The 22,500-nt window shown below is 32.8% G+C and overlaps 2 protein-coding genes across 2 annotated transcripts in view; one reads left to right on the top strand and one right to left on the bottom strand.

Annotated features, from left to right (window-relative positions):
* Window positions 1–10,122, bottom strand: part of cd74a (CD74 molecule, major histocompatibility complex, class II invariant chain a) — a 12,655-nt gene extending 2,533 nt beyond the window's left edge. The window contains exons 1-5 of the mRNA XM_056472254.1: window positions 9,912–10,122; window positions 4,465–4,634; window positions 3,992–4,104; window positions 3,856–3,907; window positions 428–520 (exon numbers count right to left, since the gene is read on the bottom strand). Of these exons, the coding sequence (XP_056328229.1) occupies window positions 428–520; window positions 3,856–3,907; window positions 3,992–4,104; window positions 4,465–4,634; window positions 9,912–9,991 (508 nt within the window). The 5' untranslated portion in view covers window positions 9,992–10,122. The remainder of the gene's footprint in view (window positions 1–427; window positions 521–3,855; window positions 3,908–3,991; window positions 4,105–4,464; window positions 4,635–9,911) is intronic.
* An 8,766-nt stretch (window positions 10,123–18,888) lies between these two features.
* Window positions 18,889–22,500, top strand: part of ndst1a (N-deacetylase/N-sulfotransferase (heparan glucosaminyl) 1a) — a 63,090-nt gene continuing 59,478 nt past the window's right edge. Inside the window, 1 exon segment of the mRNA XM_056471920.1 lies at window positions 18,889–19,017. The gene's annotated coding sequence lies outside the window, so the exon portion shown is untranslated.

The following is a 22,500-nucleotide window of genomic DNA, read 5'->3' as shown; positions in this document are numbered from 1 at the left end:
ATCACACAGAATTAAGTATCTTAAAATGTAAAATGCTGATTGTTTTCTGTGAGGGTTGTGTTCAGGGGTAGGGGGATAGAATATAGTCGGTACTGTATAAACATCATCACATTTTTGGGAAGCTCATATAAAACTTGAAAACCCAGTGTTTGTGTGCTTGTGTGTGGTTTATGAGGACACAAAATATAAAGACATATCTTCTATAAAGACAGGCATGACCTAGTATTAAAAAAAAAGGGGGTTTACAAGGACATGTCTTGTGTCCTCGTAATTCCAAATGCTTACAAATTTAATGGGGCCTTTTGACATTCCAAATTTAAGGGTAGAGGTGGGGTAAGGCCATATAACAAGCGATTTTTACAGTATAAAATACATTATGTCTATGGGGAGTCCTTGCAAACTATATTTTCCAGTGTGTATGTCTCACCTGACTCTGGTGAGCTCTTCACGTCCTCATCTGCGTTCACCATCAGTGGCATACTCTTGGGCATATGCATCATCTTCGGCATCAGTCTATAACCTTCAGACAGAACATGGAGATGTAGATTAACAATAGTGGACAAGAGCTTGTGATGTGTTGAGAATGTGTTCATAACAAAGTATTCATTTATTATAGTGTTTACTTTTTTATCAGTTTGTGTACTGAATATGTCATTTATTTAAAGGGATAGTTCACCCAAAAAAGAATTTTACTTTAATTCGCTTTGCTCAACATTGTGATTGAGAAGCTTTACAAGCTTTTTTCCTGCTGAACAAAAAAGATGATGATTGATGAATTTTACTAATTATTAGCCATTGACTACTAAAGTAGGAATAAAAATACTATGGAAGTCAATGGTTACCGGTTTTCAACATTCTTCAAACTATCTTCTATTGTGTTCAACAGATCAGAACAAACAAGATGGGAATAAGTGGAAAGTGAGTAAAAAATACAGAATTAAAATTTTTGGGTGAACTAAAATTTAATATATGTAGTTTTTATATTCGATATATCAGTTTGTATATCGAATATCAAAATTATTTAAAGAGATAGTTCACCCATGACATGTTACTCGCACCTTGCTCAACATTAAGTGATTCCATGGATTTACGAGATTATTTTTTTCTGCTAAACAAAATAAAGGAAATGTTTTTTAGAAACAATTAACCATTGACAACTAAAGAAGGAATAAAAATACTATGAAAGTCAATGGTTACCGGTTTTCAACATTCTTCAAACTAACTTCTATTGTGTTCAACAAGACAGAACAGATCAAACAGGTTTGGAACAAGTGGAAACTGAGTAAAAGATGACAGAATTTTCATTTTTGTGTGAACTACAATTTTATCTTCATTTAGCTTTTTATATTCGATATATGAAAATTATTTAAAGGGATAGTTCACCTAAAAATGAATTTTTACAAGTGCTTAGCTTAACATTAAGTGGTACCAAGGTTTTACAGGATTCTTTTGTTTCTGCTGAACAAAATAAAGATTTTTTGTAGAACTTTAGGAATCATTAGCTATTGACTACTAAAGTAGGGATAAAAATACTATGGAAGTCAGTGGTTACCGGTTTTCAACATTCTTCAAACTAACTTCTATTGTGTTGAACTGAAGAGAACAGATTAAACAGGATGGGAATGTGGAAAGTGAGTAAAAATGACAGAATTAAAATTTTTGGGTGAACTACAATTAAATATATGTAGTTTTTATATTCGATATATCAGTTTGTATATCGAATATCGAAATTATTTAAAGAGATAGTTTACCCATGACATTTTACTCGCACTTTACTCAACATCAAGTGATTCCATGGATTTAAGAGATTATTTTTTTCTGCTAAACAAAAAAAAGGAAATGTTTTTTAGAAACAATTAACCATTGACAACTAAAGAAGGAATAAAAATACTATGAAAGTCAATGGTTACCGGTTTTCAACATTCTTCAAACTAACTTCTATTGTGTTCAACAAGACAGAACAGATCAAACAGGTTTGGAACAAGTGGAAAGTGAGTAAAAGATGACAGAATTTTCATTTCTGCGTGAACTACAATTTTATCTTCATTTAGCTTTTTATATTCGATGTATAAAGATTTTTTAAAGGGATAGTTCACCTAAAAATGAATTTTTACAAGTGCTTAGCTTAACATTAAGTGGTACCAAGGTTTTACAGGATTCTTTTGTTTCTGCTGAACAAAATAAAGATTTTTTGTAGAACTTTAGGAATCATTAGCTATTGACTACTAAAGTAGGGATAAAAATACTATGGAAGTCAGTGGTTACCGGTTTTCAACATTCTTCAAACTAACTTCTATTGTGTTGAACAGAAGAGAACAGATCAAACAGGATGGGAATAAGTGGAAAGTGAGTAAAAAAGACAGAAATAAAATTTTTGGGTGAACTACAATTGAATATATGTAGTTTTTATGTTCGATTTATCAGTTTGTATATAGAAATTATTTAAAGAGATAGTTCACCCATGGCATTTTACTCTCACTTTACTCAACATCAAGTGATTCCATGGATTTACGAGATTATTTTTTTCTGCTAAACAAAATAAAGAAGATGTTTTGTAGAATTTAAGAAACAATTAGCCATTGACAACTAAAGTAGGAATAAAAATACTATGGAAGTCAATGGTTACCGGTTTTCATCATTCTTCAAACTATCTTCTGTTGTGTTCAACAGAACAGAACAGAACAAACAGGATGGGCATAAGTGGAAAATGAGTAAAAATGACCGAATTAAAACTGTTGGGTAAACTACAATTGAATATATGTAGTTTTTATATTCGATTTATCAGTTTGTATATTGAATATCGAAATTATTTAAAGTGATAGTTCACCCAAAAATGACATTTTACTTGCTCCTTGCTCAACATTAAGTGATTCCATGGATTTCCGAGATTATTTTTTTCTGCTAAACAAAATAAAGAAGATGTTTTGTAGAATTTAAGAAACAATTAGCCATTGACAACTAAAGTAGGAATAAAAATACTATGGAAGTCAATGGTTACCGGTTTTCAACATTCTTCAAACTAACTTCTATTGTGTTCAACAGAACAAAACAGATCAAACAGGATGAGAATAAGTGGAAAATGAGTAAAAATGACAGAATTAAAATTGTTGGGTGAACTACAATTGAATAAATGTAGTTTTTATATTCGATATATCAGTTTGTATATCGAATATTGAAACTATTTAAAGGGATAGTTCACCCATGACATTTAACTCGCACTTTACTCAACATCAAATGATATGGCTTCGCGAAAAAAAAAAAAATCCTGCTGAAAACATAAGCCATTGACTACTAAAGTAAGACTATAAATACCAAGAAAGTCAATAGTTACCGGCTTTCAGCATTCTTCAAACTATCTTCTATTGTGTTTAACAGAACAAACAGGTTTGGAACAAGTGGAAATGGGTGAACTATTTAATCTATTTTGTTTTTATGATTTATTTTTGATATTTGTTATGATATTTATGTGTATATTTGTTTTATGTACATTGCTATGATATTTATGATTGTTTTTGGCAAGGAACAAATAGAAACCAAGTTGAAAGTGACAAAAGTTTCTACAATTGAATCAATATTTTGTTTTTATGATTTCTTTTATGATATTTATGTACATATATTTATGTGATGTATATTGTTATGATTGTTTTGTGCTTACAAACAAGTGGAAATGGAGTAAAAGGTGACAGAAATGAATCTATATTTATCTATATTTAATTTTTTCATGATTTATTTGACTTGTGATTGTTATGATATGTGTGATATTTATGTTATGTATATTGTTATGATATTTATGATTGTTTATATGATTTATTTAATGTCAAATGTCTCTGTGTTGTGTATGTTTGCTGGCTGTACCATCCACTTGTCCGCTTCCCTCTCTCTGGTTGGAGTAAATGGGGCGCAGTCTCTAAAATGAGAATCAGATATTCAGAATTGAATAATTCAGAATATTACGCAATACTATTGAGTGTTTTTGTAGTCTGTTTCTGACCATGAGGGGAACGCTCTTGCTTTTGTCTGAGGTCTGGTCAGATGTGGGGTCAGAGTAATCCTTCAACAGTGGCATGCTGTTCATGGGCATAGACATGGCCTTTGGAGCTCCAGCTGAAAGACGGAAGTTAACGCACACGATGAACAGGACTCACTTTGCTCTTAATTTGTATACAAGTACATAACTTTCATTTCCATTTGTAAAAATATACACAGTTGAAGTCGAACTTATTCAATTTTTTTTGTTCTGCTCTCCGTTAAACAGAGATTGGGGACAAGATATAGAGGGGGCTAATAATTCAGGAGGGCTAATAACTCTGACTTCAACTGTATATATATAGAGAAAAGAGTGTTTCTACAGGTGGTTTGTCAAGCCCACTCACTTGTGTGAAGCACACTTCATAAATCCACAATGTTGTTTCAGTGTCAGAAAGATGTAAGCGTGTGAATTATGCAGATTTGTGTTTTTCGCACCTGACATCTTCCTGGTGAGCTCAGCCTTGAGTTTCTCCTGTCCGCTGGTCAGAGCGTTGATGTGCTCCTTCTGACCCCATACCATGTACGCGGTCAGCGCCTGTCCTGCCAGCAGAAGACAGGCCAGGACGGTCAGTCCGGTGATCTTCAGGGCCTTGGTATTGCTGTTCCTGCAGATGGCGCCACAGACAACGACAAAAACACTGTTAAACCTCAGGACTTTCTAAACCTGGGTTTAAATGATCACCAATATGGATTCATATTTATGTAGAAGACCACTATAAATGTATCAGATTATTGATCTGTATTATCATGTACTGTAGGTAATTATTCATTTGAATTATTTTCACATTTGATATTGTGTAATTGTAAATATATACAATACTGTAAAGTTTATTTTTTATTTTATTTAAAAAAAAAAAATATTATTATTTTATTCTATGTATTTATAATTTTTTAATTTATTTTCTTCCATTTTGCTATATTTTTATCTATCCCTGTTGTAATTGTATTTTAATTTTAATTGTTTGTTAATTCACTTTGGCGGCAAGGTTAAAAAAAAAAAAAGGGGGGGGGGGTGTTGCAAACTTGATTGTACAAAATGTTTTGTTAAAGCTTGGGAAAATAATCACAAATAAATGTTAGTTTAGTTTTCCAGTCTTCTATTTAAAAACCCCTCTGGACTTTCTTTAGTCATTTAAATACAGTTGCATTTAAATATTTAAATACAATTTCATTATCTGAAAATAAAAACTGTGTCTAATGACTTTGCATTTCATTCTAACTTTACTGTAACTGACGTTCACACTGCAGGCAAATGTGGCCCAAATCTGATTTGTTTTGCCCACATGTGCCTCAGATCTGTTTCTGTCATGACAGCCCAAACTGCATGGAATCTGATCTTTTCGATTTCGATTAGTGCCACTTTCGTATGTGGTATTAAATCAGATACAGATCTGATATTTAGCAATCTTGACTGCAGTATGAACGGTCATGTTGGAATTCATAAGTATCGATCGACCTGCATCATCATTATGTGCTGCAAATATCCTCTACTCCTCAGTTAATACTATAGCAGGGCAAATCATTTACCACAAACAAACTCTTTTGAACTGCTGCTTGTTAACCAATCATTAACAATTAACCTTTAAATAAAATGTTAGATTTAACATTAAAAATATGTCCATAAGAAAAATACTTATTAATAAAACAAATAGGCCTACACAAGATTTTAAGTGTATTTCACTTAAATAATTAATACATGAATTAAACCATGACCACAGAAATCTAAATGATCAGTGTTTTTAATCACAAAAGAAATACATATTAGTGCACTGTAAAACTCAAAAAGTGAAGGTAACTCAAATCATTTGAGAAAACCGATGGTAACAACCCATTTAAGTTCAAAAAAACTAATCCTAATGAGTACTGTGAACTTAATCCATTTGAGTAAATGAAGCAATTTGAGCACAGTAAAACCCAATAAATGAAGAGAACTCAAACCAACTGAGTACTGTAAAACCCAATAAGTTAAAGCAACTCAAATCGTTTGAGGAAATTAATTACTAAAACTCATTTGAGTTAAAAAAAAAAAGCAATCTATATGAATACTGTGAACTTAATCCATTTGAGTAAATGAAGCAATTTGAGCACAGTAAAACCCAATAAATGAAGAGAACTCAAACCAACTGAGTACTGTAAAACCCAATAAGTTAAAGCAACTCAAATCGTTTGAGGAAATTGATTACTAAAACTCATTTGAGTTAAACTAATCTATATGAGTACTGTAAGCTTACTCCATTTAAGTTGAAGGAATGAGAAGGCCCACATGGAATCTGCGCGTGCAGAATTCCGCATATTTTTAGCCCATCGTTGATTCTGTTTATTTACTTGAGTAAATGTGTGTAAATGAATATTTATTCAGATTTTTTAATTAATTTTAATAATATTATTGACTAATATGAAAATATTTATGATTTATTTACAATACAGTTTGTGCAGTAATATTTTCTGTCTTTTAGTAGAGATATTATATGAGAGACTTGCTTTGTTTACCAAACAAAGTGGATCTAATTGGTATTACTTTTTATTTGATATATTTAGGTTTTAGTTATGATACACTGAAAAAAGTGTTGCATGCAAAACTGTTGCAACCAATTTATTTGTGTTGAATTTAAACAAACAAATTAAATTTAATAATGTTCAACTTAATTTGTTTGTTTAAATTCAGCCCAAATAAATTGTTTACAACCACTTAACATAAAAAAAATTAGTAAATCCAAGGAATCATCTTTGAATAATTTTTTTCAGTGTATTCCCAAAATCATTCCGCATAAATCCGCAGATTTTTACCAAAATTCTGATCAGAAATAGCAAGAAATGTCCACAGATTCCCTCTGGCCCTAGTAATGAGGTATTTAATTAACTCATTAACTTCAACACTGAGTTCAAAACTATTCTCAAATGAGTAGAAATAACATTCAGTCAATTTTGAGTTAACTACACTCATTTCATTTGATAAAGTTGACTGTTGTGTTTTATAGTGTACTGGAAAAACAACCATTTACACTTCATAAAATGTGTGTGACAATAACCATATTAAACAACAATTCTGACAACATGTTTTATCCACTTCATTCAATGTAGGCCTACACATTGTGCGCATGCGGGTCTGTTTAGGACCGTGATCTGTTCACATTGGAAATCTGATACTGGATACATATGCAAAAAAGATCAAATCAGATTTGAGCATTAAGCCTTGCAGCGTGAACATAGCCTTAAATGTCTTATCCTCAAGTTCATATTCATGTTCTTTATTATTATTATTATTTTTCTTTCTTACTCTCTCTTTGTACCTTTTTCCATTGACAATATATGTAACTGATATTGTATTTATACAAATATTGTTTATATGTCAACTCTGTATTCTATTTGCATTAAGAAAAAAAATCTAATAAATATTAAACTCTGGACTTTCTACTCTTCAAGGGAGTTTCCAGACTGAAGGTCACTGCTAATATTTGCAGCAGTAGGCGTTTGTTTTGTTGTCCACCAACAAATGTTTTCCCCTCTGCGTTAAATGGAATTTTTTTTGATGATTATTTTTGATGTTTAACTGTTTTGGATGTTTTATATTCTCAGTTAATTTGAGGAAATAGAGAGAAATAGATTTAAGGATCTTTTAAATATATCTGGTGTTGCTTAAATGATTACATTGCAATGACAACAAACCAATTACAATGTATATAAAACAGACAAAAATATAGTACAAACCATACAGAGATTGTTTTTGTATTTTTACAATGAGGGAAATATTTAAATTACATATAAAATACACTAAAAAAATGATTCAAAGGTGATCCCTTGGATTTACTAAATCCTTTTAAGGTATGTGTTTGTAAACTATTTATTTTGGCAGAATTAATTTTTTTTTGGCTGAATTTAAACAAACAAATTGAGTTGAAAATTACTCAATTTGTTTAAATTCAACTCATATTAAAGGTTTGTAACAGTTTTTCCAGTGTAGTATAACAAGCGTATAGAACGAAAGCAGAGGAATATGAAAAAAAAAAACAAAAAAAAACAAAAGGGCACATGAAAAGGAAATCAAAATTAATGCAGAATATAAATGTTCTTTCGCACATATCTTTGGATAAAAATGCAAGCAAATAAATGTAAATAAAAGCAACAAAATGTGTAAATAAATATTATGTTGGATGGTTTGGAATTTGATCAATCCTGAGAATCATAACTAGAATGATAACCTTCCAACTATCTATAAATATAAAACAAACAGGTGAAAACCAAACAAAATGTTAACCGTATTTCAGGTATTTTATTGTGTTTTGTTTAATTTAATGTACTAAAGTGATTAAAACTAAAAACATAAATAAATAAATAAATAAATAAATAAATAAATAAATAAATAAATAAATAAATAAATAAATAAATAAATAAATAAATGAATGAATGAATGAATGAATAAATAAATAAACTCTAATATGTTTTAATTATGCTAAAATAGCACAGGTCCAATTTTAAACAATTGATATTTAGTACAATTTATTTTGGGATTTAGTTCTAGCACAATGATTATTATTAGTTTTATGACCTTAACTATATGTGGAATGTTTAATATTAGATTTGATATATGAAATACATTCATATGTATGTCCTCATATTAAGTACATGAAATATTTGTAGTTTAAAATTTGTACTTGTCAAACAGCAAAGCTAGTTCAAATTAGGTCGGGGCCATGTAAAAATGTATAAAAAAAATCTAAAATGCTTTCTAAAAAGAAGTGTGAAACATTCATAATTCATTTCAGAAATAAACCTAAAACACAAAAAGTCCTGATATAAAAGACAATGTCTAAACAACTGTCATTTATTAAATCTATCAAATCTTTAATGTTTTACAATGGAAGAAAAGGATTTTAAAACACAAAGCAGCTCTGGTTCATTTCATGATAACAACCAATCATTAACTCCAGCGCCTCTGACGTCACGGGTAGCTATGCAGAGTTTGTTTTCAACCTCACCGATTTACTTCTGTTTTTAATTCTACAATGCAAGATATATAATAACACTAAGTTAATAATAAATTATTAGGCTGTTATTATTAATGTGTCTATGCACAATATTGTCCTGTAAAAGAGGCCTTTTACTTCCAATAACTTTAGTAAATTTAAAAGATGCATTCTTGATAAATAACCTTCAGAAATACTATATTGTAACTATTATCATGTAATAATACTATCTAATAATCAAACATACTGAAACGATCAACTATTTTATTATTATTTACAAACATTAATGCATAAATAATGTAGATATATGCACAAAACTTTGAATTACGCACATTTACTATCAGAAATGTTATACTATAATGCAATAATCCTACAATATGCAATAATATTGACTCATTTAACGATTTCATTATGCACTGCAAACATTTGCAATACATAAATAATGTTTTTATACGCACAATTCTGTCATTTGATACCAAAAGGTTATGTAAAATCATGCATAGACGAACATTTGCCTTCAGAAATGCTATACTATAATTATTATAATGCACTAATATGCAATAATATTAAATCATTTAACGATTTCATCATAAGCTACTCACATTACAATACATAAATAATTTTTATACACACATTTATACATTACTGAGTACCAAAAAGTTCTTTAAATCATCATTTGAACTCCTTATCCATGCTCTAATGTTGTGTAATAATATATAGTGAATCATTTGGCTATTTTATCATGAGCTACACACAATGCAATACAGTAATTATGATTTTATACACACATTACGTCATTGGGTACCAAAAAGTTCTTTAAAATCTCCTTAGAAATGCTCTAATGCCATGTAATAATATATAATGATATAATTTAGCTATTTTATCATGAGCTACAAACTTTACAGTCTAATCAACTACCTTGCGGTGCCTCGACCCAGGATGGTCTCTGCACTGGGGACGCGCTGAATCAGAGACTCGTTCTGGTGGTCCTGCTCCATCACTGCTGTGTGTGTGTGAGAGAGTAAAAAAGTGCGTGTTTACGTCCTTTAACACTGAATGACCGTCTCTGTGTTCCTCCAAAGGTTTTATTCGCCTCCCGAACCCGTTTTTCAGGATGTCTCTGACGGAAAGCCCCAGTTTTCAGATTCTAGAGCCTGAACTTCAGCCGCTCGCGTCTGCAATTCTCAAATCTGATTGGCTGCTGAGATAAACGTCATCAGTTGATGGAGAGACTCAAACTTCGACCAGTGTGTTACTATCGAAAGTGGTTTATTAAACAGAGGAAGTAAATATCACCATTAATCTATTAAAAAAAATTAAATATCTACACAAATATGTCAAATATATGTATATAAATGCTCATTATAAACGTGAATTAAATCGCTATAAACATATAGGCCTTATAGTTATGCATTCGTGAGGTAATTTAAGTGAAAGTTGTGTCTTATCTTTTTAAATGTACATTAGCGATGTACTGTTAAACTTTATGTACATAATACGAATATAAAGTTTTACACTATAGATATTTAAGTAAAATGATGATGTAAAATGTGCATTAATTAGCTATAATCTGAGGTGAGGTAATTAAAGTGAAAGTTTGTGTCTTATCTTTTTAAATGTACATTATATATTAAACTTTACGTGCATAATATGAATATAAAGTTTTACACAATAGCTATTTAAATGGTTGTAAGTAACATAATGGAATAAAATGGGTATTAATTAGCTATAAACACAGGCCTTTTGCATTCGGTATGTAAGTGAAAGTGATAGCCTATCTCTGTTTTGTGTAATGCCTTTTTAAATGTACATTAATTATATATTTCTTATAACTTTAATAGCCTAGTAAGATTATAAAGTTTTACAGAATAGCTTTGTAAACAGTTTTGAGTAACATTATGTGGAGGTAAAAACATAAACATGATGAAATATGAGTAAATTAGCGCAAGTTCTGCCAAGAAACCAATGATTCGTGCTCTCTGATTGGACGCCGCAGAGAAAACATATTCCTTTTAAAGAAACTTGTTGTTCTTCTTAAAACACAGAACTGAAAAGAAGAATCAAGTTCACAAAACTCCACTGTGATACACCGTCACTTCTAAATATCAAAGATGAAGTGAAATTATGGTCTATATGGACCGCTGACCTGATTTCCGAAAACAAAAACATTGATTTTATCAGAAGATATGTTGGGTTTTGAAGCCAGTTGAGGTGAAATTATTTGTTATTTTTAAAAATAATGATAAAAAATGAACAATTTTGTTTAATTTGATCATTTTAAATGGTAAATTCTTCATCCACAAATGCAGACTTTCAAAATCACCCTCCTTATGGAAAGTTTTTGGTAACAAACTTACTCTTTTAAGTCTCTCAAAGCATTGGCTATCTATTGTAAGTATTATCAGGGGTGGATTTAACCAGTGAGCAAGGTAAGCGGCCGATTAGGGCCCCAGGAAATCTGAGGGCCCCCAAATAAATACCTATAAATTATATCTATATAAATTATAGATAACAATGTTTTTCTATCATGTTTTGTATGGTGAGGGTCTAAAAATTTTAATTTGTGTCCCCCACCCTCAATCTTGGACCAGTCCAGCAGTCAAATCAGTAAAGATTTAGTTTTAAAAATGAAATAGTTCATTTATTACTTTTAGTTGTGAATTCATTTTAAGAAAACAAATCATTTCAAAGGTTTTAGAAGATGTTACATGTTATTATTATTATTTTGCATTAAGACAAAATGTAGAAAAGGAGATCGAGTGATATAAGTATAAATTATATAAAGTAAAATTTATATAAATAAATTAAAAACAAAAAAAGTACAAAAGGTGCATTTTAAAACTTTTGAGCCTCATGGCTGGATTTGCTTAGGACCCCCAAATCACTAAATCCGCCCCTGGTTATAATGAAGCCGTATTGGGAGTGTTGTGAATGTCTCCCATTTTGTTTTTGTTTGTTTTTTCTTTTTCATTTGAATTTCAATTATCTTGAATTTTTGTTTTTGAGGTGGCAACGTGGCTCAGTGGTTAGCACTGTTGCCTCACAGCAAAAAGATCGCTGATTCGAGTCCTGGCTGGGTCAGCTGGCATTTCTGTGTGGAGTTTGCATATTTTCCCCGTGTTCACGTCGGTTTCCTCCTGGTGCTCCGGTTTCCCCCACAGTCCAAACACATGTGCTATAGGTCAATTGAATAACCTAAATTGGCCGTAGTGTATAAGTGTGAATGAGTGTGTGTGGATGTTTCTCAGGACTGGGTTGTGGCTGGAAGGGCATCCACTGTGTAAAACATATACAGGAATAGTTGGTGGTTCGTTCCGCTGTGGTGACCTCTGATGAATAAAGACACTAAGCCAAAGGAAAAAGAATGACTTTTGGTTTTGATGCCTGTTTTTCCTGTAATTGTAATTTACTAGTGCACAATAACAAATGAAAATATAAAAAGAAGCCAGTTGAGGTTTCTTAATATTAAAACAAATGTAAATTATTTACAAAGTCTTTTCTCTTTATGCTTGTAAAACCTTTACCGGTATTAAAAACGTACTCAAACTTTTTTCAAGCATGAAAACTATAAAAGTAGGTTATTACACAACTTTCACTGTTTAATGCATATGAGAATATAATTGTATTTAATAAAAAAACATGATTTACAGAACACATTAAGATGTCATTCAGTGTAACAATAGTTAATATAATTCCAGAAAAAACAAACAAAAAGCGCTCAGGGGTAACTCAAATATTTGATCGGTGTTCTTTGGGTGAGGGATTCATCAAAACATCAAAAGAAATTAGTCCAAGGCACTGGGAATATGTGGAAAATTTAAAAAGCCTTTATTCACATGGCTTAATCTTAAAAGAAACCTACGCGTTTCGGCAGAGATCTGCCTTCATCAGGGTAAACAGTGATCAGGTGCGTTTAGAGTCTCTTTTGAGTACTATGGTCACATGACTCATTCAAACATCTCTACAATGCTCAAATAATTTAACCGACATAGTCAACTATCATCATTAATTCAGCATAAATAGAGGGTGACTTTAAACCATGCACAGATATACAAAAAATGCTTAAACATGGCATGTACATACATACTTCCGAACACATTTACATGTGCACATACACATATATACACACATACACGTATAAAAACATGTACACATGGGAAAATACAAACACATTCTACAATGTATGATGATAATCAGTGGATCATCTATGGATAAACTGTTTTACAAAAATGAAGAAAAGTCTAATTCACCATTTAGACCTGGGAATCTAGTTGCTTTTAACGTATAGATCCAAAAAGTCTCTCTCTGTTAATATAATACAGTTAATATAAACAGTTAATATAATCTTGTTAGGCATATTTACATATAGACAGCATATCAAGAGACTATTGGATGACAGTGCAGCAACAATACACTGATTCAGTCATTATTTTAAATTGTTTTACTTGGTTAATATTCTTTCAATCACTATAAATTGAACTTATTTGTCAACAAAAAAGACTTTAATCATAAGTCTGATCATAATCTCTGATTCTTTATTGTATCTTTGGGCAAAAAAAGTGCTGGGCAAAAATTAAACATGATTAATCGCATCCAAAATAAAACTTTGTTTCGACATAATCTATACAGTATGTGTGTGTGTGTGTGTGTGTGTGTATTTATTATGTATATGTTATACGTACACACACATAGAAACAAAATTATACAAAACGATTTTGTTTCATGGATATTTAAATGTATATATAATTTGTTTCATATACACGTATGTCTCAAATCTATAAATAAACATTTTCTCAAATATATGCATGCATGTGTGTATCTATATATCCATAAGTCAAGTTTAGTTATAAACAAATTTCGAGAAGATCACGTGCTTATGATTGCTAGCGGCTGGATCCGTATTATCCAATTCTCAATGCACTAATCAGACGACTCCTAAGCTACTACAAATACCCTGGGTTACGTACCACCGCTATCTTCGTTTTGAAGAATCCCCCCATCCACCCCTACTCCTCCTTCTTCCTAGATGGGTGACACGGTGGCCCAGTGCTTAGCACTGTTGCCTCACAGCAGGAATGTCTCTGGTTCTAGGCTTTACCAAACCAGCAGACATTTCTGTGCGGAGTTTGCATTTTCTCCCCGTGCTCACGTGGGTTTCCCCCGGGTTCCCCGGTTTCCTCCCACCCTTCAAAAAACATGCAACATAAGTTAATTGACTAATCCAAACCGACACTATAGACATGCTCCTTGTAAATGGTTATCTCTCAAGAGCAATCACTGGCTGTTCATTGGTTATTACAGCGGGGGAGTTCTCGAGATCTACCTGAGCTCAAACTCCCCTCTCGCCTTGCAATGGGAGGGAGCCCCGGGCTCGAGGATCTTATGAGCTCAGGGCTCTCTCCCGGGACAGCATGCCAAACAAGCTTATAATTAATCATCAGCTAAGTGTGAACTCTTGAAATATAGACAGCACACACACTTAAATGATGCCAATCAAACTTGCCCAGCACTAAATGAAAAATTCAGCTCTTTCTTTTTGCTGTTTTAACATAAATACACCCATTACGCTGAATCATTATTTTACACGTTTATTTTGCCATGTATTAATCTATCACAAAGACATTATAACTTTTACTTCCATTTAATGTGCTTTCTATGAATATGAAATCATGTTTGAAACTTCAATTTGATGAAAACACCAAAGTGAGACGGGTTTTTCCCCTCAGTTCTGTTTCGAATCACGTCATCCTGAAGAACCTTCAGTTCCCTTACAGTTACAGTTCTTTGTTCCTGCATTTTGATTTTCTATCATTATAAATATGGACGGCACGGTGGCTCAGTGGTTAGCACTGTCGCCTCATAGCAAGAAGGTCACTGGTTCGAGTCCCGGCTGGTCAGTTGGCATTTCTGTGTATCATGTTCTTCCTGTGTTGGCGTGGGTTTCCTCCGGGTGCTCTGGTTTCCCCCACAGTCCAAACACATGCGCTATAGGTGAATTGAACAAACTAAATTGGCCTTAGTGTATGAATGAGAGTGTATGGATGTTTCCCAGTACTGGGTTGCAGCTGGAAGTAAAACATATGCTGGAATAATTGGCGGTTCATTCCGCTGTGGTAACCCCTGATAAAAAGGGACTAAGCAGAGGGAAAATGAACGAACGAACGAATGAACTTTATAAGTGTCAAAGCATCTCATTATTACTTATTGTTTTTCTAACAATCATGCTTTTTCTACCTCTCCGTTACACTAAAATACAGAAGTAATGACTGACATAAAGGCATCAGTGAAACTTCAGGACATTACTTTCTTCTTTTTATTGAATTAATTATTTATGCATTTATTCGTGTTCAATATTAATTCAGTCTAATAACGATGTTATAAACAACATGGTTTTAAAAGAACTAAAACAGGCTACCTAACTTCCACATCATGTTATTATGTACAATATAATGCATTTTGTATGTGCTTTAATGTATTTTTAGAGCTTACAGGGGCCAGGCAGATATGGGGGAAAACTGTATTAATAAACACTATATTATTGATGATACTAATAGATTTAGTCAATCTTTGAAATGTTATCAGGGGCTATGTTGTAGTTATTGTGTTTATATTAGAGTTTTATTTATTGATTGATTATTTAGCTTTTTCTTAATCTATTATTTTTTAAAGTTGTCATTATTATTGTTTTTATCATTAGCATTTTTATTATTATTATTATTTTCATTTCTTTGTTTATTTTTTGGGCGGCGCAGTGGGTAGCACGATCGCCTCAGAGCAAGAAGGTTGCTAGTTATAGTCTTGGCTGGGCCAGTTGGCATTTCTGTGTGCAGTTTGCAAGTTCTCCCCATGTTGTCGTGGGTTTCCTCCGGGTGCTCCGGTTTCCCCCACAAGTCCAAAGACATGTGGTAAGGTGAATTGGGCCAAATTGGCCATAGTGTATGTGAGTGTGTGCAAGAGTGTATGGGTGTTTCCCAATGATGGGTTACAGCTGGAAAGGCATCAGCTTCGTAAAACATGTGCTGGACAAGTTGGTGGTTCATTCCGCTGTGGCGACCCCAGATTAATAAGGGGACTAAGCTGAAAAAAAAAGAATGAATGAATGTTTTTGTTTTCAATTTTGTTTTCAATTTTTGTTAATGTAAACATTTTAAAGGGCACCTATGGTAAAAAATCTACTTTTCAAGCTGTTTGGACAGACATATGTGCATGTATGGTGTATAGACCGTCATATTGGCGTGATATAAACACACCCAGTGCTTTTTTTTTCAATTTAACAACATAAAAAACGGTGGACCAATTGGAGCTGTTTTCAGATCGACCGCAACTTTACGTAGGAGAGCGGTCCCCCCCGCCCACCAATATTGATTGACAGGCGCGTCATCATATCCTCAGTTGTTGATTCACATCCGCCATTTTCAGCGTGAGTCGAAGCGATATCATTAAAGGAACACCCTTGCTCTATTTTTAGATGCACGGCTCATTGGGCTCAACACAAGCTCAATATTCTCCACATTATCGCTCTAATTGGAATTATTGGTTGTATCTTTAGGTAGGTTTGCAAACATGTGTACTTCTCATTGAGTCTACCTTATACTTCAGCCGTTTGCATTTCTAGCGATCCCAGAAGCTCCCTGTGATCTTAACTAGCATGCGTTTTAGAATTCTAAACATAGGTTTCTATCAGGGTACACTCAAGTCGACGGCTGGGCTCCGCGGACCGCTGCAGAAACCTATGTTTAGAATTCAAAAATGCGTGGCCCGACGATTCGGGACACTTCATGCTTCTGCTTGGTCTGTGTCAGAGTATTACATGTACGACTGAATGCTGATCCTCTCACTCCAGCTTTTTCTCTGTCTGCCTGTCAGACTCTGTTGCAAACGCAGAACGGGTGAGCTCATGGCCCCGCCCCCTTGTTACGTTGGCGGGAAGCCGAAACTAATTTACATGTGAAGCAACACACCAATAAATCAACGAACTGTGGACACGCCCCCAACATGACACTTTTTAACACACTATAATAAACAAATCTGAATTGTGTTTTAAACTGAACCTAAACTGGCACATTCAGAAGAACCATAATATTAATATTAAATCATAAAAAAGAGGTCAACTATGTGCCCTTTAAGTAAATGTTATGTGTATACTATGTTTATAAAAGTATACTATGTTTTTAAAAGAAACACACAGTTAAAAAATGATACTAATAATAATATATAAATACAGGAAAGGAATAAAACGAATATTAAAAGATTTATGACAATAATAAAATCATACTTTTTGCTATATTGATGCAATCTAACTCTAATTTGTATTATTGTCGCTAATGCAACAAATGCTTATTATACACACACACACACACACACACACACACACACACACACACACACGCACACACACACACACACACACACACACCAAAAATTTATTTTTAAAAAAATGTTTTCGCAAATCTACCAGATTTAGTAATACCAGACCAACACAGTAAACATAAAAAGCAAGGCTGGTCATGTGTTTTGCAAAAAAATCTTCATTTTTCATCTTCATGTGACACTTTCTCTTTTATTTTTGATTGAATTTAAAACTAAGGCAGCTTTTTGAGAACTAAACCAACTTAAATGAACTCTAATATTATTAAACAGAAATGTACACCTAAAACTGATGCTTGTTAAATGCTCACATTCGTTGTATTTAAAAATGAATTTAGATTTCTGTATTAATCTAAATTAATACAGTATACACATCATTCAACTTGAATTCAGATTTGCTGATGTCACAAGACAATTACAGGCTAATTTCAGAAACATTTCGTAACTTTTAAATCCAATTAAATACGTTGTAATCTCGTTTACTGTACATTCAGTGGAAGATCCTGCTTTTAAACTGTATTTATAATCTCACAAACAAACCCTTTCCGTCTCACTCATACAAATAATCCTTCTGTGTCTTTCAGTCTGGTCAGTCATTTCTTTAGTATTATCTAAAATCACACTGTAATTACAGTAATGTTGAAGATGCTAAACTGAAATCCTCCTATTCTTACATCAGACACGGGAATCACCCCCTGAACTTTCCCTCCACACTTCCTGATCTGTTCTTCCTCATCTCAGTCTGATTTTCTCAGTTTACGATGAATTACACACACAAACTGATATAAATTACCCCTTTTTTAGAGGAAACATGTTTGGTGTTGAACAGATATCAAAAAACAGAAGTGACGTCATTTTAAATGAGACTTTAGGGATGCCTGATATCTTAGCGTTTGCCATCAGTGTTGGGTAAAGTTATGTTTAAAAGTCATATTGCAATCATAAGTCACTTTTTAAAACAAAAAGTAACTAAATGAGTTTACTTTTTAAGAAAAGTAATGTAAAAATATGTGTTATGTAAATTTTAGCAATTTTTCAAGAGTAAAACAGGCTTAAAATTGGTAATAGTATTGTCAAATGAAAAAAGTGTTTGGATAAAAATAATATATATAATATGTATATAATGTGTAATCAATATATCTTATTTCTGAGACAACAACAAACTCTGTAACGCATGGGACGTCATTCCGTCGCTGTAAGTGCTAGCACTCCCGGTTTTTTTCTGCCACCTCCCTGCGCGCGCATCCTGAAGTTTACAAACATGGTAATTGGTCTTTAGCGTACTTTTGGTTTGTCTTCAACAGGCTTTGGTGGTTTGGCAATAGGCACTGTCGCCTTCTGGCCGCTAGTCGTCGCTCTAAAACACCGTTAATAATTGGCACTAACTGGAGTACTGTGGTGTTTGTGAGTCTGTCGCCCTCTGGCGGCGAGCGCTCATAACGCCTCACTCAATTCAGCTCACATGTGTTTCTCTCAGCAGGCGAAAATCCCCCCCCCCCCCCCCTACATACACACACACACACACGTTCACCAGAGGAGAATAGACACCGGATTTACCGGGACACCGTCGGAAAGACGTCCCAGGATATGCGCGTTTCTCCGGGTGAAGGAGTGACGCAGCGTCCGGATAATATATTCAGTGTGAAGGGGGAATCAGGTAGGCGAAAATCTGCTGCATATTCTCACACTAAACCATAATTATTATTATCATAACAGTGATTATAGTATTACTGTGTTCTAATTATGTGCCAACTGATAGAGTGATTGGATCAGATATCATCTTGTTGTTGTTGATAGTGTGTAAATTGGTGTTTAAACAGACGTTGTTGTTGTTATTTAGCTAATTGACTTTAAATCAGCTGGTGTCTTGCTGGTTTTTATTGAATTCATTATACTATTGAGGTAAAGTTGGTTTTATGTTAGCAGATTCGTTCATTTTAACGGTCCCTATATTGTTTACCGCACTAAACTTTGATTAATTGGTCTGAAGTCGCGTTTAAATATGACTTTAAAACAAAATTAGCACTATTTAATTGACTGTAAACAATGTATTTTGATGGTCATTGGCTGCTAATATGATTTCCCTATTTAGAATGAGCAAAGAACACATTCCTGATGTTATTTTATTAAGGAGAATGTCCGAATGTGCGAAAATAAAACCAACTTTTGTACACAATCTTTATAATATTGTAGGCCTACTTGTTTGTGAGACTTTAGAGTTTAATTTGTGAAGGTGTATTTTAGCTGTGTCACTTTTGGTCAGCCGTGGTTTATTACACACATCTTTAGGATCTTTAATGCACTCAAAAAATTTTTTAAGAGAGTTTACCACGAAACAAACAAACAACAACAAAAAAAAACTGTCATCATTTATTCACCATTATCTTTTAATTTTTTTCTGATGAACACAAAAGAAGATATTAACCATCGACTTCCATAGCATTTGTTTTCCTACAATGGAAGTTAATGGTTACCAGTTTTTAACATTCTTCATAATATCTTCTTTTGTCATCAGCAAAAAGAAAAAAAGGCAATCATAAAGGTTTATACCTACTTTTTTGTTGAGCACAAAAGAAGATATTAACTATTGACTTCCACAGCATTTGTTTCTACTATGAAAGTCAATGGTTACCAGTTTTCAACATTCTTCAGAATATCTTATTTTGTCATCAGTAAAAAAAAACACACACAAAAAAACAATTATAAAGGTTTATACCTACTTTTTTCTGTTGAACACAATGGAAGATATTAACCATTGACTTCCATAGCATTTGTTTTTCCTACTATGGAAGTCAATGGTTACCGATTTTCAACATTCTTCAGAATATCTTATTTTGTCATCAGTAAAAAAAACACACACAAAAAAACAATTATAAAGGTTTATACCTACTTTTTTCTGTTGAACACAATGGAAGATATTAACCATTGACTTCCATAGCATTTGTTTTTCCTACTATGGAAGTCAATGGTTACCAGTTTTCAACATTCTTCCGAATATCTTCTTTTGTCATCAGCAAAAAGAAAAAAAAAAGCAATCATTAAGAGTTATAGCTACTTTTTTCTGTTGAACACAAAAGAAGATATTTGAACACTATTGCCTCACAGCAAGAATGTCGCTGGTTCGAGTCCCGGCTGGGCCAGTTGGCATTTCTATATGGAGTTTCAATGTTCTCTCCATGTTGGCATGGGGTTTCCTCCGGGTGCTCCAGTTTCCCACACAGTCTAAAGACATGCGCTATAGCTGACTTGAATAAACTAAATTGGCCATAGTGTGTATGTGAATGAGTGTGTGGATAGGTGTTTCCCAGTACTGGGTTGCGGCCGGAAAGGTTCATTCCGCTGTGGTGACCCCTGTGATGACTAAACTGAAGGAAAATGATTGAATGAATGAATGAAAGAACATTGACAGGTGTGGAAGTGTGTTTAAAAAAATGAATGAGCTGAACCGTGATCTGATTTATGTCTACTAGTATTAGCGCTTCTGCATGAGGATTAAATGTCTGAGTAGGTTATAAAGTTTGGCAAGTATTATCTTTGCATAAAAACCATTGAAACTCTGAGTATGCTAATTTTGTGTGTGTATGTTTGAGTGTGTGTTTGCACGTGACCCATGAACTCTATCCACTCCACAGCTGTCATGTAGTGTGTATGTTTATTTTTAGCTGAAGTGACGCCTGTGTGTTTTCTTGCTTTTCAACAGTCTTTACAGCTGCTATGAGGGATTTATTGATTGTAAGAAAGTTCTAATTTATTAGTTTTGTGTCATCACAATCAGAAAGATTTAGTCTTAATCAGGTCAGAAACTTTGTGATAAATCAAAAAGTAAAGTCATACTATAATTTAAAAAGGCTAGTTGTAAGATGATTAATCTATAAATAGCTTTTTTATTGCCTGTGTGTGAACAAACCTAAGAGCAAGACTGTTCCTGTCTTTCTTGGGTGTCTATAAAAGCCTAGTGAGATATTTTTATGTAAAAAGTACTTTTTACTGTATAAATATGATCTTTATGTGCTCCGGAGAGCCTCTATTCTGTTGTATGACATGAAATGAAGGCTTATAATGGTCAAGATAATGTCTAAAGAGTACTGGAACATCTAAGTGTCATACAAAGAAAAAGACAGTAATTTAAACTACAGTCGAGGACTGCGAAATTGTAAAAAAACTCCCTCATATTTCTGCGATATGAAATACAATTTCACCAGTTCACTTGAATAGCTCCAATTAGAAGTTATTTAATTATTTCGATTGCCTGGAATGATTTTGAAGGGCAGCGCATATGCATAAAGTATAATAATCAAGTTACAAATGCAACAGAGCAATGATACAAATGAATTAAATAGAGCTTTGTGGTTTTCTGGGGAGTCTAACAGTATTCATGTACAGAAATCGAGTAATTAATTGTATTTATATACAACATAATCTTAAACCTACATGCATTAGGCTGCTTGATTATGAGAAAAAATCATAATCACGATTATTTTGGTCAAAATTATTATCAGTTTCATTGAATCAAGTGTGTGTGTGTGTGTATGTATGTATGTATGTATATATGTATATATAGGTTCTATCTGCATTGTGAATGATTTTGAGATATTGAGCTTCAAAGTTTTTGCATTCCATAGCAAACAGTATGTGTGTAACATTTGTTTTTTTTAAATAAAAATGTCTTAAAATGTAAACAACTTGTAAAAAACATCCCATAATGTAAATAAGTTGTTATTTAATACGAATATGTCAATAACTCAATTTTGACAAAAATATCAGATAGAACCTAATAATTTTAAGGTGACGATATATATATATATATATATTTGGGCTGCACGATATTCTAAAAATCTAACATTGCGATATTTTGTTATTCTGCAATATATATTGTAATGGGAATTCAATTTCACCAGATGACTTGAATATCTCTATTTGAAAATTATTTTTAATTTTAGATCGATTGGGATGATTCCGTAGCAGGACTGGATCTGCATAAAATCTACTAAACTATCTACAACCACAGATAAATAGAGCAAAGAAGAAGATAGAATTGAAATAAACAGTGTTTTATGGTTTCTTATGCCTGAATGCTTTTTAAAATCATTATACTATCACAGGCTGTAAAAACACATGCAAATGATAAATTATTATACAA

The sequence above is a fragment of the Danio aesculapii genome, chromosome 14, assembly GCF_903798145.1.
Source record: "Danio aesculapii chromosome 14, fDanAes4.1, whole genome shotgun sequence".
NCBI lineage: Eukaryota > Metazoa > Chordata > Actinopteri > Cypriniformes > Danionidae > Danio > Danio aesculapii.
Note: the sequence above shows the minus strand (reverse complement) of the source record. Positions and strands in the feature narration are given on the sequence as shown.